Source organism: Asterias amurensis, chromosome 19 (genome assembly GCF_032118995.1).
Source record: "Asterias amurensis chromosome 19, ASM3211899v1".
In the NCBI taxonomy this organism is placed as follows: domain Eukaryota; kingdom Metazoa; phylum Echinodermata; class Asteroidea; order Forcipulatida; family Asteriidae; genus Asterias; species Asterias amurensis.
Window position 1 is genome coordinate 10,216,520 of NC_092666.1, and position 15,852 is coordinate 10,232,371.

At 40.0% G+C, this 15,852-nt stretch overlaps 1 protein-coding gene and 1 non-coding gene across 2 annotated transcripts; both read right to left on the reverse strand.

Moving 5' to 3' along the window:
* Window positions 1-9,832: 9,832 nt before the first annotated feature.
* On the reverse strand, window positions 9,833-14,040 carry LOC139951842 (putative nuclease HARBI1). The gene is made up of 6 exons (XM_071950909.1): window positions 12,919-14,040; window positions 12,307-12,463; window positions 12,066-12,177; window positions 11,805-11,931; window positions 11,144-11,280; window positions 9,833-10,692 (listed from the first exon to the last, which is right to left on the reverse strand). The coding sequence occupies exons 1-6, from the start codon at window positions 13,422-13,424 to the stop codon at window positions 10,529-10,531; spliced, it is 1,203 nt and encodes a 400-aa protein (XP_071807010.1). The 5' UTR covers window positions 13,425-14,040; the 3' UTR covers window positions 9,833-10,528.
* Window positions 14,041-14,783: 743 nt separating this feature from the next.
* Trnan-auu (transfer RNA asparagine (anticodon AUU)) lies at window positions 14,784-14,856 on the reverse strand. The gene has a single exon. It is a non-coding gene; the product is annotated as a tRNA-Asn (tRNA).
* Between the last annotated feature and the right edge of the window lie 996 nt (window positions 14,857-15,852).

Below are 15,852 nucleotides of genomic sequence, written 5' to 3' on the forward strand. Positions count from 1 at the left end.
TGGGCAGCTCGCATTATCTTTAAGCTAGATCGTCGTCATGACTCCATTCCTCTACTTAAATCTCTCCACTGGCTTCCCGTAAAAGAAAGAATTCTCTTCAAAGTACTTTTGTTTGTTTTTAAAGCCTTCTATGACCAGACGCCATTATATATCAAGGATTGCTTTACATTTCATATCCATCTCGCCCTAATCTTCGCTCTTCTCGAGACCCATTTTTGCTTACCATTCCTAGGACCCGTAGCAAATCTGGCGATCGCACATTCACTGTTACTGCATCCACAGAATGGAACAACATCCCTTCTTTCATTAAAGCCGCTAAATCCACAGACCAATTTAAAAAACTTCTGAAAACACATCTCTTTCCTGTTTAAGCTTTTCTCCTTTTCACAGTCTTTTCAAACATTGTGTATGTAGCTTTTCCGATAAGGTTTTGTTGTTTATTGTGCATTACAGTTTTTGTAAGCGCTGTAATATAGTTTTCTATGGGGAGCGTCTCTAAATACCTGTTGTTATTATTATTCACCCAGCTTTTACAAATGACAAGATTTCTGGAATAAATGGTAACTTGATACAATAGGTGATTTTAAGGGTTACTTACTACGCAAAATGTCATTAAACGTTAAGGTTTGCCAAGCGCAGTAGACTGTTTGGCAAACCTTAACGTTATTAATAATTGAAATAATTTTTTATCGGTCCATCAAGGAACAGCATACATCTTCAATGAAGTTTTCCATACATACGGTATGCCTAGAAACATTCCAAGCAAGATGTTGTACTTTATCACGTGTGAGATGTCATCTGTAATAGTAATTATTACGTAAAATTTAATGCAGGAGTGGCGGTTCCAACTTTCCGCCGTGTTCAGTTTTTCGAATGACCAAATACGGTAACATTACGTCATGCGATGCCTGCGCACGGCAAACGAAATTAGTCAATTTTTAGTGCCGTATTGGGTCATCCGTGTTTTCTCCGGTAGCTGTCATGGCGGCATTCCGAGTACAACGAGCGGTGAACGCGTGGTTCGTATGAGAGAATTTGGTGTGAAGACTTAGCAAATTATCCTGTATTTAACCAGTGGTACATATACCGAAGGAGCGTCAGAGAATCAGAAGAATTTTGTTATTATTCTGGTTTAGTTTATTTATTTATTTATTACCGTTTTTTATTTTTTATTATTTAGTTATTTATTTATTTTTATTTCACTGAGCTACAGTACTCGCTAGGGTACTCGCGGCGGTATTTTTGTCTGGCTACGTCACCCGAAAAACTGAACACGCTGGAAAGCTAAAACCGTTCGAACAACGTGCTGAAATGTCCGGCTACGTCACCCGGAAAACTGAACACGGCGGAAGACTGAAACCGCCACACCGGCATGTTATATGTATGAGGAGTGCAAGGTGATATTAGTCATCTTACGCAAGGATCTGTTTAAAGGAACACATTGCCTTGGATCGGTCGAGTTGGTCTTTGGAAAGCGTTTGTTACCGTTTTTTTTTTAAATGGCTGGAAAGATGTTGTGAAAGTAGAATACAATGATGCACACAAACATGCCTTGAAATTGCGTGGTTTTCCCTTTACCTTGCCGACTAACACGTCGGCCATTTATGGGGGGTCAAAATTTTGACTCCCATAAATGGCCGACCGTGTTAGTTCGCACAGTAGAAGGAAAACCACGCAATTTCGAGGCAAACTTGTGTGGATCATTGTATTCTACTTTTAAAACATCTTTCCAACTATATGCATTATATAAAAACCGGTTACAAACGCTTTTGTTTTGACCAACTCGTCCGATCCAAGGCAACGTGTTCCTTTAATGACTTGGGCGGTCGATTGGTTGAGTTTTAATGGAGGGGGGGGGGAGGGACAGATAGAGTAAATTATTGCCAATCCACAGGTTCAAACAGTCTCCGGCCAAATATTGTTGTGTAAACTTGTATGCGTGAAATTTGAGAGGAGTATTAAAAAAAAAACTAATTGTGCCATGAAAACGATGGCTGGCTCCCTTAATGCAGGGCCCAATTTCATGGCTCTGCTTACCGTGGGCACAGAATCGGCGCTAACGGAAGCAGTGAATTATGTGCTTACGGCAAGCGTACTTCACGGGTTAGCGATGAATTTTGGCTTCTGCGCGTTCGTACTCCACATTACTAGGCATTATACGCTTACAAGGCTAGCGCAGAAGTTCGGCGCTTGCACGTAAGCGGAGAATCGTGATCGGGCACAGAATTCGGCGGTAAGCAGAGCCATGAAATTGGGCCCTGGTCTTTAGCAGTAACCTGCGCCATTTTGATTAGACGGAAAACCCTCGACTTAGCTAGAACGTGTGCCATGTTGAATTTGGTGTGGTGACCTACCTGCATTCTCCAGTGTTGTCTTCTGATACGGTGGGGTGCCGGAGTCCGTGGACGGTCACCCAAACTCCCTGGTGCGAGTCGTCTGGTTGGCTGGTTGAGACAGTCCTCCTGCTTGAACGGGGCAAAGCGATCTCTTCAAATTATGGCTACCACGGTGAGAGTCGTGTTGTGGCTATTCAGGACGGGCCTCCTGCTGGTTGGTCGGAGGGTGAGGCCGCACACAGAGCGATCCCTTCATATGATGGTGATCTCGGCTTTTCTACCGTGTTCCGGAGTGACTCATTTATTTTATTTTATTATTTTCCTTGTTTATTCATTGCTGAGTGACTCATCAATCAGGGCCCAATTTCATAGAGCTACAATTTTTTTTCAATTGTTTTGCTTAACGTAGCAAAAATAATTGCTTAAAGGAACACGTTGCCTTGGATCGGACGAGTTGGTCAAAACAAAAGCGTTTGTAACCGTTTTTTATAAAATGCATATGATTGGAAAGATGTTTTAAAAGTAGAATACAATGATCCACACAAGTTTGCCTCGAAATTGCGTGGTTTTCCTTCTACTGTGCGAACTAACATGGTCGGCCATTTATGGGAGTCAAAATTTTGACCCCCATAAATGGCCGACGTGTTAGTCGACGAGGTAAAAGGAAAACCACGCAATTTCGAGGCATGTTTGTGTGGATCATTGTATTCTACTTTTACAACATCTTTCTACCCATATTTATTTTATAAAAATGGTTACAAACGCTTTTCAAAGACCAACTCGACCGATCCAAGGCAACGTGTTCCTTTAAGCGTAAACCCATTTCACGAGCGGTGGCTAGCTTAAGCACGTAAACAAACTGCGCCCCATTGAAAGGTTATACACAATAACTTGAGAGTAAACAAGAAGAAGATACATTGTACAACATTTCTGAAACATTTTAGACACTCGTACTTCGCTACACCATGGCTGCACCTACCGCACAAACACACGTGAAATACACACAGCTGCGCCGCCACACTAACAACGTTAGTCTGGTATGTACGGGGACCCCCCGTGCACCACCACCCCCCCCCCCCCCCCCCTATAACTTAACCACACCAATGTTTTGGGGTGCCTTTTAGGGTCCTTAATTACAATTGGGATGTTAACAGTGAAAAACGGTGCACGGGGGGTCCCCGTACATACCCCCTAATTACAATGATGTTGCACTATTATATGACCTTTGTTTAGCAGGGTGCTTAAGCAAAAAATAGAGGCTTTAAAGTCACCTGGAAGTGGTATTTTGTCAAAATAAAGCTTCTGTCACTAAAATGCGTGTTTTGATGAGTGGAATATGAATAAATAATTTTAACTGTTAAAACTAAGGTTAAAACTGAGGTTTAAACAAATTAGTTTCCATGTTATTTAAAAAAATAAAATAAAATAAAAAGCCCGACCCGAGAGGGCGCTGTTCGTGACTTCAATCGAGGCGCGATGAATCCCATGCAGTGCCAACACAACATAGTGACGCTTGGCGCAAGCTAAAAACATGCCCTCAAAGTTGAAACAATACCTGATTTTTTCACGTTAGGCAAATGCTCCTTTAGGTTCGTTACGTCTTTCAGGTACCTTCTTCGACTTCCCCAATAGCTGGAAAAATTATTGGGATGGCGTAATATTTTAGAAAAGAACTTTTCTCTTCATGTCAAAATGTGTAGTGTATTCCGGATTCTCGAATCACGACGGCTCGAAGTGTTTGCTGCACATCGCTGGAAAAGACGTCGGACCGGACCACTTTGCAAACTGACACCATCTTTAGATGTTTTGCTGCATCCAGTTCAATACACCTGGTCGACATTGCCGGAAAAGTGCAAGAAAAAAACTTTTCCAAAACTTACAAACTCAAGACTATGACTTGAATGTACTTGCACGTACGTGTGTTCGATGTTCGATCGAGGCAAAGTCTTCCTCGATTGACGTCACAAAAGGGGTAGGCGGAGTCACCCCCACACAACTTTATTTTATTTTTTTAACATATAAATCGTTAAAAACAATTACTCAAAAAATTATTTTATTGTTTAGGAACATATACTCTAATGTTTGAAAAATAAAATTATATTTCCAGGTGACTTTAATTACCCTTTTTGCTTTCCTACCGCTTTAAGCAAAAAGAAAGAAAAAAAAATGCTAGGTGCGCCCGTTAAGCACAAAATCGACCGTTAAGCAGCTCTATGAAATTGGGCCCTATGTTTTGCGGAGGGGTCCACCTAACTTTTGGTCGGGTGACTACCGTTTTGTACTTAGTTAACGCCGGGTGAAGAAGGGTGCCAGATCTCAATTGTGCAAACTTATTATGCGTAATATATCTTAGAAGCATAACCCATTGTCTACGATCAATGGCAAATGGCTTTATCCTCAGTGCACCTTTCTTTTTGATTGTTTGACATGGGTGGTTTCTTTGTTGTTTTGGGGCACTGGACTCTTGTGAAAAAGGAGTTGGTACATACACAGAAGAATCAACGAATTATCTGTGTATTGTAATGTTCGATTGGTTGTTTCTTACGGACCTTCTGATTGATGGAAGATGCTTAAAGACAGTGGACACTATTGGTCATTGTCAAAGACCAGTGTTCCCACTTGGTGTATCTCAACATTGCATAAAATAACAAACCTGTGAAAATTTGAACTCATCCTGGGCCCAATTTCATAGCTCTGCTTAACGGTAAGCAAATTTTTTTGCTTACTATAGCAGAAAAATGTGCTTAAGCGTAAACGTACTTCACCATCAGTTGTCTGCTTAAGCGTTAATTTGACAGAAAAATGGCGGGCGAAATAAATCAGAAAGTGGCGCAGGCCGGGGCAAAACCTAAATCGCCCCCTTTCTCCGCCGAAATGGACCTGGCGCTGGCGACTTCTTACATTGAGGAGAAGGCGGTCATCGAGGGCCCCCTGAAAGGATCTAACTTGACGTCCCGGCACAAACAATCAAGCTGGGAACGAGTGAGGGGGTGTGTGAATGCGTGAGTATTGTCAATGGGTGGCGCAATTGCATAAACCATAACGAACGAAAGTATTACATAAAAAGATTCAACGCTACGGTCTTATGTTGTAAAGATATGGTTTTTGTTCAAGTTCTAGGCCAACATACGATGTTTTAACAGTCTAAATTGGGTTGGTAATTTGTTTGTTCGTTGGTGATGATTTCTGGCGTCATAAGCCATAACATAATGCTGGCAATCACGTCATGATTGCCAGCATTATGTTATATCATAGTCATCACGGACGTATACAACTTTAGTTGTTTTGCTCGTCCATCCAATGCCGTAAACATTTACTGCGTCAACTGTAGCCCCCAGCACCCCACTTGTGTGGCCAAGGCTAGCTGAATCCTTAGCTGATTCAGCTAACCTTGGCCACACAACGGCAGACCTCACAATACGTAAGCATTTTATTAATTTAATGTAGGGCATATGAATGTTATAAACGTAGGCCTACTTCACTTGTTTTATTATTCACTTTTTTTCACATCTGCAAAAAGTAACAAAACTTGTTTTATGGCTTCAGCACCGTAGCACTAGCAGTCATGGCAGTGGCACCTAGCACTGCGTTCAGGTTTTGTGGCGTGCCTACAATTTGTTTATCTTTTGAACTACAGTACAGTAATAACTTTACAAAACAAAAAATCCGGTACCCCTGTAGCTGTTTCGACTCTATTGGTTACAGCTGTTGTGCCAAGTACAGTACAGTACAGTAAGTGAGTAACGTTTAGTTTAGTTCCAGAGAGCCAAAAGCTTGTGTTGTCTGATATTTCAAGCCGAACATGCTGAAGCCTGCCTAGACATTATCAGGTATAAATATTTCTGCAAAATTCTTTACTCAGTTCTTGCATGTTAACTATTTTCACACGTACATAAGGAAACCTGAAAGTGGTATTAACGATAATTGTGATTTCACTACAACTTCACTGTACATACTGTGAATCACTGTACAACCGTTATGAATATTTGACAAACACAAGAAATAGCTAATGTGCTGTCACTTAACTGCTGAATCAAATAAACATTCAAATATTTGTTTGATGTTTGTATATGTAGTGTTGCTGGAGGGAACAACAAAACAGCAGCTCAGTGTAAGGATCGGTACAGAAATTTGGTCCAAGCAAGTAAGTACATCCTGGCTGCCAATTATACCAATATCATTGAAGACAGAATGCACCCATGAATACAAAACATTTATTTCCCTATTGCAAAAATGTACAGAACAACTAGGTCTAATAAAAATATTTATCTTCAAGTATGTGCTAATTCTCCAATCAGATTCGCAGAATGGAGTGGTGATAAAAACCTGTATTGCATGGCTAATATAGCTTGGCTAACCTGCGTCTTGTGTGTTCTATGTCACGCGCCAAATTTGCTACAAGATAAAGATGTTATCACACGCGCAATCGTGGGAATACGTAAATATAGCGCATCTGCGTCGCATATCCTTCGATGGATATGGGACGCAGACTGCGCTACCTTTTTTCCGTATTCCACTAGCGGTTGTGTGATAACTTATGGAGTCTCTATCTTCTTCCAGTACGCGCTAATCCACCAGCTAGATGCTCAAACTGGAGGGTGGTGTTAAAATCTATACACTACCTTCAGTGTTTTTATTGCACAGTGCGTATTGTGAGTGTCAATGCCTCACGCTGCGTATACGGACAGTGCAAAAATTACATTCTAAACTTTGTGAGCGTGCATGCTGTTTGTCGCGAAATATTGTTCTGAAATTTCAAACTCTGCGCGATTCATGTGAGCCTGGAAGACTATTTCGTTATAACACGTGTGCTCGTGGAATACAAACAAATATAGCACAGCTGCGTCCCATATGGGATGCAAGTGCTATATTTGTTTAAACTCCTTGACCAAGCATGTGATAATTTATAACACATACATACATTTACAGAACACATTGTGTAATATTAGTAAGGAAAACTGGAGAGGTTGATTATCAACAGGCAACTTCAATGAAGCGCAACAGTTTAATCAGCAAGAAATATGGCTGGCAAAATAGTTAAAGCAAAAATTATTTATAAATAAAAGTAGCCTTCATTTTTACTCTCAAAGTGAACGCATATTCTTTTCATAGAAAAAACAAACACATAAAAAAATGATACATGGTGCCTTTAACTTTAGAATACACAGAATAAAGCCTTGTAACTAACTGCTCATTGTCACGTTAGTCAAAAATTATCCCCTTCTTTTTTTCAGTCACTAAACGGAAATGGCAAATTCGGGCCACAGGAGGTGGACCAAACCCTCCTCCTTTGAGCCAGCCCCAGCTACTCATTGAGAGTACTCTGTCACAAGTGAAGCTGGAAGGGATCGACTCGCCAGTTGACACCTTTAGTGGTAAGCGATGAAAGATTTCACCTCCTTCTTTTTAATGTTTTTATTGAAAATCCATGGCTTTCCAGACAGCTGAGGGCGTTGTTGGTCTACTGCCAGCTATTCTTCAGCTCATTCATGTGCATCATTGTGTGTGTGTGTGTGGGGGTTGGGGGGGGGGGGGGCTCATAGAGATACAACACAGTTTTTATTAAATATGCTGTAAACATCTTCAGGAAAAACATGTAAATTGAACATGTATGATATACTTCCAAAACAAAATATACTTTTCCCATTTCTTTATACTTTTCAGAAAATGTATCACATATTCAAAATGCCCCTCTTGGCAAGATCTAAGACGGATGTACTGATGGAGTTTATATTGTCTGTAGCAAACTGCCATAATACGTTGAATGTTACACATGTGGATGTTGGATTATATTTGTCAGGGACATCTGGTCAAGGTTTGCTAATGCAAGATACCTCGTCCAATATCAGACCACCTAAACGGAAGTGTGCCAGTGGTATCACTGAGGCTGAATACATGGAAAGAAAGTTGGCCCTCATCGAGAAGGAACAGGGTGTTAGGATGAGAGCATTACTGGCTCAAGCCAGGTATTACGAGCTGAAGGCAAAAGTCCTTGAGAAGCAGCTGCCATAATCCTCGACTTAAGCCTGAGGCCTATTTAGCTATGTGAATGTATGCAAATGAAACATTGTTTGAGGTTGAACTAGCCCTGGCGGCCTTACATTTTCGTGTTGTACTACAGTGATGTCCTGGATATCAGGGTCCATTTCTGGGGTGTAAAATGTTCAAAGCTTCATAACTCAAATCTTACCTGCAATAAGCCACTAAATTCAACAGATTCACATTCCATGGCGGCATACTATATCTTTTCTGCGGTGGGTTTTGGTCGTCATAATTTCTTCACAAATCCGTCATTTTCGTGACATATTGCAGCTCCCAACGTTTAAAATCTCCCGTTTTGATCGTATTCTCACAGTCTGCCGAGCGTACGCCAGGCGCACGACGATCATTTTTTGCGTTGCGTTTGCGCGCGTGTTAACGCTGTGCAGTCAAGTCAAGATACGGGGTGACCAAGAATTCAATCCCATGCGTTTTGCGTCTTGCTCACGAATGTATACGCGTACGCATGGCATCAGACAACACTGTGAGAGTACGATTAAAACAGGATTTTTTTTTTATGTTGGGAGCTGCATTATTTCATGAAAATTACGGAATTGTGAGGAATATATAACGACCAAAACCCACACCAGAAAAATGCATGCCGCCATGGAATGTGAATCTGTTGAAATTAGTGGTTCATTGCAGGTAAGATTTGAGTACTGAAGCTTTGCAAAAATTTTCCGCCCCAGAAACGGCCTTTAATAGTTAGGACTCTGTATCTGTGTACAGCACAGAGGAAGAGTTCTATCTAGGGCTAAGGTTGAACTGTCTATATTCGTTCCCTAAGGTATTGTATGCTGGAAACTAGTTCCTTCAGCAACTACCCAACCTCAAACCATGTTATTTTTGTATACCGTCACATAGCTAGGTAGGTCTAAAGCCAGTATGGTCTCATCCTGACCGTGCAATTTCGAGGCAAACATGTGTTGATTATTGTATTGTATTTTTAAAACATCTTTCCAACCATATGCATTTCATAGTCTAGTCAATCTATGGTTTGACCAAGACAAAATTGCAACAGAAATGATTTTTTTTGCAAGTGTCTCCTAAAACCCTCTAAAACAACATATCCAAAAAGTAGCAGAAGTAAGCAGGGGAAATATGCATAATTTGCATAAAAATTAAAATTTCCGTTTTCCCCCTAAAATATGTATGCACACCCTATACAAAGTAGAAGTTTTATTTTTTCACATAATTTTTTTTTCATGGGAATGGTCACTGCATTGTTAACTTGCGATAAGACGGTTTTGGCGTGAAAATGGCGTCCTTCTTGGAAAATGGCCGTCATCTTGGATTTGTTCTTGCTCATAGATTTTAGTGACCATTCCCATGACAAAAAATCTTGCTACAAAAATAAAATTTCTGTTTTGTATAGGGTGTGCATAGGTATTTAAGGGGACCCGGTTATTTTTAGTTTCTGCATATTATGCATATTTCCCCTGCTTACTTTTTTCTACTTTTTGGATATGTTGTTTTCAAGGCAGTTGGTAATTACTCAAAATAATTATTAGCATAAAATCTTTCTTGGTGGCGAGTAATGGGGAGAGGTTGATGGTATAAAACATTGTGAGAAACAGCTCCCTCTGAAGTGACACAGTTTTCGAGAAAGAAGTAATTTTCCACAAGTTTGATTTCGAGACCTCAGATTTAGAATTTGAGGTCTCGAAATCAAGCATCTGAAAGCACACAACTTCGTGAGACAAGGGTGTTTTTTTCTTTCATTAATACCTCGCAACTTCAACGACCGATTGAGCTCAAATTTTCACAGGTTTGTTATTTAATGCATAAGTTGAGATACACCAACTGTGAAAACTAGTCTTTGACAATTACCAATAGTGTCCAGTGTCTCAATACACTTGCATAAAACAATTATTTATGTTGCAATTTTGTCTAGGTCAAGCCATATTTTGGCTGAGATAAACGCTTTTTATAGACCAACTTGTCCGATCCAAGGCAGTATTCATTTAAACATGCTTTTAAACACTTTCTTGCTATCGGTTTGAAAATAATATGGTTAAATAGTTAATGTTTACGTTTAGAAATCAACACCAAATGGTTATCTTCTAAACATACTGTAGCAAGATTATGTTTAACTGCTTAACAAAGCTTTGGGATTGAAGTGTGTATAGTGTATTGATGGAGCTTTAATTTTATCACTGTGCATTTAGTTGTCTGCGATGTCTGGAGATGGATGTAGCTAGTCGATCTCTCATTGCCTGCCCAAGTGCCGTGTCAGTCCCTGCTCCTCTGTAATCCAGACGCAGAATACCCTCTGGGTCATCGCTCTCATTGTTAGCCTCCTCAGGCATGAGGTCACCTTCAAACATATTACAAAAGTGGCTTTCAAGTTACACATGTTAATACCAGTTCACTCCAAGGCATCATCGTAAGGAAAGCTCATTGAGAAATTTACACATTCGGGACCTAGTGTACAACATTGGTAAAGTTGAAAACGTTCACAGATTTGCACATAACTTACATGGTATGAAGAGGGACATGGTGGAAAATGTTCTGCTGAAAATGCAATAGTTTTAAGGAAATAGTAAAACAACTGTACTTATCCTGCAAAACCAAATTGTATGTCTTAAAAAAAAAGTAAAACCACATTTTTTGTTCACTCTTTCTCATGACTCTACAGACCGATTTAGCTTAAACTTTCACAGGTTTGTTATTTCATGTACATGTTGGGTCACATCACAATAGTCTTTGACAATTACCAATGTTTTACCCACCCTATAAGATAAACGCACTATCGGTCAAGAACTTACCTTCATCTATCCCATAGTTGTGGAGTATACAGCATGCAAGGATTTCACCGGCGGCCTTGCCCATCGAGCGAACCCTGGTGCCTGTTTTCATCAAGGCAAACCTTTTAGTTATGCCGAAGGTCTGCTCAATGAGTGATCTGTAAATAAATGTATGAATTATGGCTGGTGCTTCATTTGTGTATAAGGAAACACATGTTTGCACAGGTTTTTCTGTCTTTTCACTTAGGCACCGAAAAACGAAACACAAGTCTCATTAGAATTGTCAATATTTTTTACCGATTTCAAGAGTTTGTCTGGATGTTCCCTGAATTTGGAATTTATACACAAAAATGGAATTTGGTGCACTGAATTTTTACCATAAAGGTGTTTTGTTTTTTAACCACAAAGGTGTTTTGTTTTTTAACCACAGGTTGTAACGCAAAACTAGAAACTTAATTTTTTTCTTTAGGTATGCCTTTTGTGACTTCCTTACTTCTACAAATTATGAAAATGGGAACTCAACATCAAGATTGTTGGATTATGGTGAGATGCCTGCTCCATGGGTAGTATGCCTATCCAAGTAAATCTGTATCAATTGATGTAAAAACTCTCGCCAGCAGATATCGACAAACACTCGAGTGGAAGTTTGATTGAATGAGGATTGTTGGGTTTAATGCTGTACCTTGTTACGGCATGCACAGTATTGTAGTCCGTTTCTTGCTCTGTTGCTGGGTTTGGGTAGGGAGCCATGAGAAAAACCCTCTGGTAATAGCCAGAATCTCCCAAGATTAGACAATGTGGCCATCTGCCTAAAAAAAATATCAAAAATAGGGAAGTAAACCATCTCCTCTGTTTCATTTGACTAGATTTCAATTTAGCAATTCATTTGTTAAGTTTGCAAATTTTATTTTGACTTTGTATCCAAGAAAAAACAAACATCTACCAGCTTCCATTGCCACGCCCAGAGAACTTTCCCGCCAAACTCTGCTATCATGGGCAGCACCGGGGAATTTGACTACTACGTCTGTGAACCGCTTGCGGTGGTCACATACCATCTACAGAAATGAAAAACACCAACAAATCCAAAGTTATTAAGTGAGGCAAAAGTAGTTTGGAATTATTTGTTTTTAATAGCAATAGCAATATTTGTCATGCTTGCATATATTTTACAATTGTTAAATCACCTGGCAGTTGAGGGATGTGTATCCCTTTCTGTTGACAAACTCATTTCTCAACTCGGAAGGGGGTTCAACACGAACATGGGTGCAGTCCACGGCTCCAGTGACATTGGGAAATCCTATCAATAAAATGGAACAATTTTGCAAATAATGTTCAAACCCACTAAGGTATAAAACATTTTAAAGTCATAATCGAAAGGCGTCTCTATTTTGTTAACCTAAATGCTAGGGACTATACTTCTCATTTGGCAATAAATTGTAAAGCTCAACTCGTGGTTAAATTATTATATGGATGCCATTAAGTATTTGTATAGGCCCTATTGGTTATTTATTCAAAACAAATCTTACAAAAATATATCTGAATATGCTTGTAATTATTGTAAATAAAAACTAATAATTGTTATAATTATTTGTTATATCAGAAAATCGATGCCAATGGTTCTCCAAGCTGTGTGTGATTATGTCAATTGTTTATTGTTGGCTAATATTAATAATAATTTGCCGTAGTGCTGACGTTTTAAAGTCTTGGCATGGTTTTCCTCAGAGAATTTACTATTTGTCCGTCACTCATGCCGAACTTAAAATAATATTGCGAAGAGATGCGGACATTAACTTTCCTACACCCTCATTTTACCAATTAATAATGATTCAAGAAACCCACCAATTATTATCTTACCGGCAATTTTGAAGAAGCCCTGTTGTAATGCCTGTAGGGAGATTTGATCTTGGGGATCTGGGAACTTTATTCGAATCCCAAGAACGCGATTGATGGCTCTGACGGTGTGATCTATGGCTCGCCAAGCCGTCGGGGGGCTAACCACGGGGCATGTGTCGCCAACAACAATGGCAAAAGTCCCCGAGGACAGGTACCGCAATGCGAGGCACACTTGAAGTAGGGGTGGCAGTGCGTGGTTGTTGTCAGTTGGATATTCCAATTCAGCCGATAATGCTTGGGCAAGTCCTACAATAGTTGCCGGGCGAAATCTGTACCGCGCCCAAATTTGAACGGGAGTAAACAGCTCGAGGGGGTTTTGTCTGTCTCGAAAAACCCGCCTTTGTCTTTGAATGGGATAATTTCGCTGATTTTCTTCAACGTGACGTCTCCTCCGCAGTAAGGCAGCCATTTTGACTGAAATTTTTGCTTAAGTAAAAAAATGCGGTAGTTAAGGCTCCTTTTTTCTTGCTTATCCCGTTAAGCAAAAAGTTTTGCTTAAGCAAGGCTATGAAATGAACATTTGCTTAAGCGCGCCCGTTCAGCAAAAAATCGGCCGTTAAGCAGAGCTATGAAATTGGGCCCAGGTCATTGAAGTTGCGAGAGAATAATGGTAGAAAACACCCTTGTCACACGAAGTTGTGTGCTTTCAGATGCTTGATTTCAACGATACCTCAACATCTGAGGTCTCGAAATCAAATTCGTGGACAATCACTTCTTTCTCGAAAACTCAGAGGGAGCCGTTTCTCACAATGTGTCATATTATCAACAGCTCACCGTTGCTTGTTACCAAGTAAATTATTATGCTAATAGTTATTTTGAGTAAATACCAATATTGTCCAGTGCCTCTAAATCTGTACACAAATTATGCACAATAATTGATTTAATAAGTTTTAACCCATTGTCCACATGTATTTTTTTTTTTGAATAATTTATTGAGTTGATTAATTAATAGTTAAATGTAAAAACGTCATCACAGCCAGTACAGAGGCCGATTCGAGTACTGAGGGTCTTCGCGACTTGGACGTACATGTACTTTGCACGTGTGTTTACTATACGCATTGCAGGCAAAGTCTGCCTCGATTGACGTCACAAAAGGGGTAGGCGGAGTCAGCCCCCCAAACAACTTTATATATTTTTTAAACATATAAATCGTGACAAACAATTACTAAAAACGTTGTTTTATTGTTCGTAAGCATATACTCTTATGTTTGAAAGAAAAAAATATATTTCCAGGTGACTTTAATTAGTTGTTATTGTACACAGAATGTTTCAACCGTTGCTTTTGTCAATTGCTGGTTTTCCCTTTCTTTAATTGTTTTGGTAATTCCGTCGTCTCATTAGTCTGCAGTGCGTACCGACTTATTGGGGTTCAACCTTGTGGGTCATGTTAGACTATTGTAGGACAAAAGTTGTGAACGCTGGCAAAACGCCAAGCATTCGTTATGGAAACATTCTATGCAAGTTACCAATAATATGCATTCGTCCAACTCGTTATTAATACGCTTTATGTACGCTCAAAATTGAAAAATCCATCGATAGTTCAGGGTATTACGATAGTTCAACGTTTTAGAGAAATTTGCATACGTCGGCATACGCCGAATAAAACGTCAAGGTGCGACAAGGCCTTTACGCATTAAATGACTATAATTTATAAATTAGTTGCATAAAACTATATATATATATATACATATATATCAAATAATAAACCACAAGGGAAACTGACTGGGTACATTTTTAAATGATTTTTTAGGATTGAACAAAGAAAAATTGACTAGAGCGGGATTTGAACCAACGACCTCCGGTTTAATGTGCCGGCGCTCTACCAACTGAGCTATCTAGCCCTATGTTGGTGGTCTCCCAATTTTGTCAATATCTTTGTTCAGGGGTGCCTGTCAGAAGCCATTAAACCGCAAACTGCCGTGTAGCCAGGGATCACACCCGGGTAACGATACAACCTGGGAAGCGGCAGACAGGGGATCACCTTAAGGGGATGCGACTTTTTATATCAGATATCAAATAATAAACCACAAGGGAAACTGACTGGGTACATTTTTAAATGATTTTTTAGGATTGAACAAAGAAAAATTGACTAGAGCGGGATTTGAACCAACGACCTCCGGTTTAACGTGCCGGCGCTCTACCAACTGAGCTATCTAGCCCTATGTTGGTGATCTCCCAATTTTGTCAATATCTTTGTTCGGGGGTGCCTGTCAGAAGCCATTAAACCGCAAACTGCCGTGTAGCCAGGGATCACACCCGGGTAACGATACAACCTGGGAAGCGGCAGACAGGGGATCACCTTAAGGGGATGCGACTTTTTATATCAGATATCAAATAATAAACCACAAGGGAAACTGACTGGGTACATTTTTAAATGATTTTTTTAGGATTGAACAAAGAAAAATTGACTAGAGCGGGATTTGAACCAACGACCTCCGGTTTAACGTGCCGGCGCTCTACCAACTGAGCTATCTAGCCCTATGTTGGTGGTCTCCCAATTTTGTCAATATCTTTGTTCGGGGGTGCCTGTCAGAAGCCATTAAACCGCAAACTGCCGTGTAGCCAGGGATCACACCCGGGTAACGATACAACCTGGGAAGCGGCAGACAGGGGATCACCTTAAGGGGATGCGACTTTTTATATCAGATATCAAATAATAAACCACAAGGGAAACTGACTGGGTACATTTTTAAATGATTTTAGGATTGATCAAAGAAAAATTGACTAGAGCGGGATTTGAACCAACGACCTCCGGTTTAACGTGCCGAAATAATATGTCTAGGGGACACAGCGAACGTAGGGTCCAACTTGCTATCAACAGGGCTCTAAACGTACCT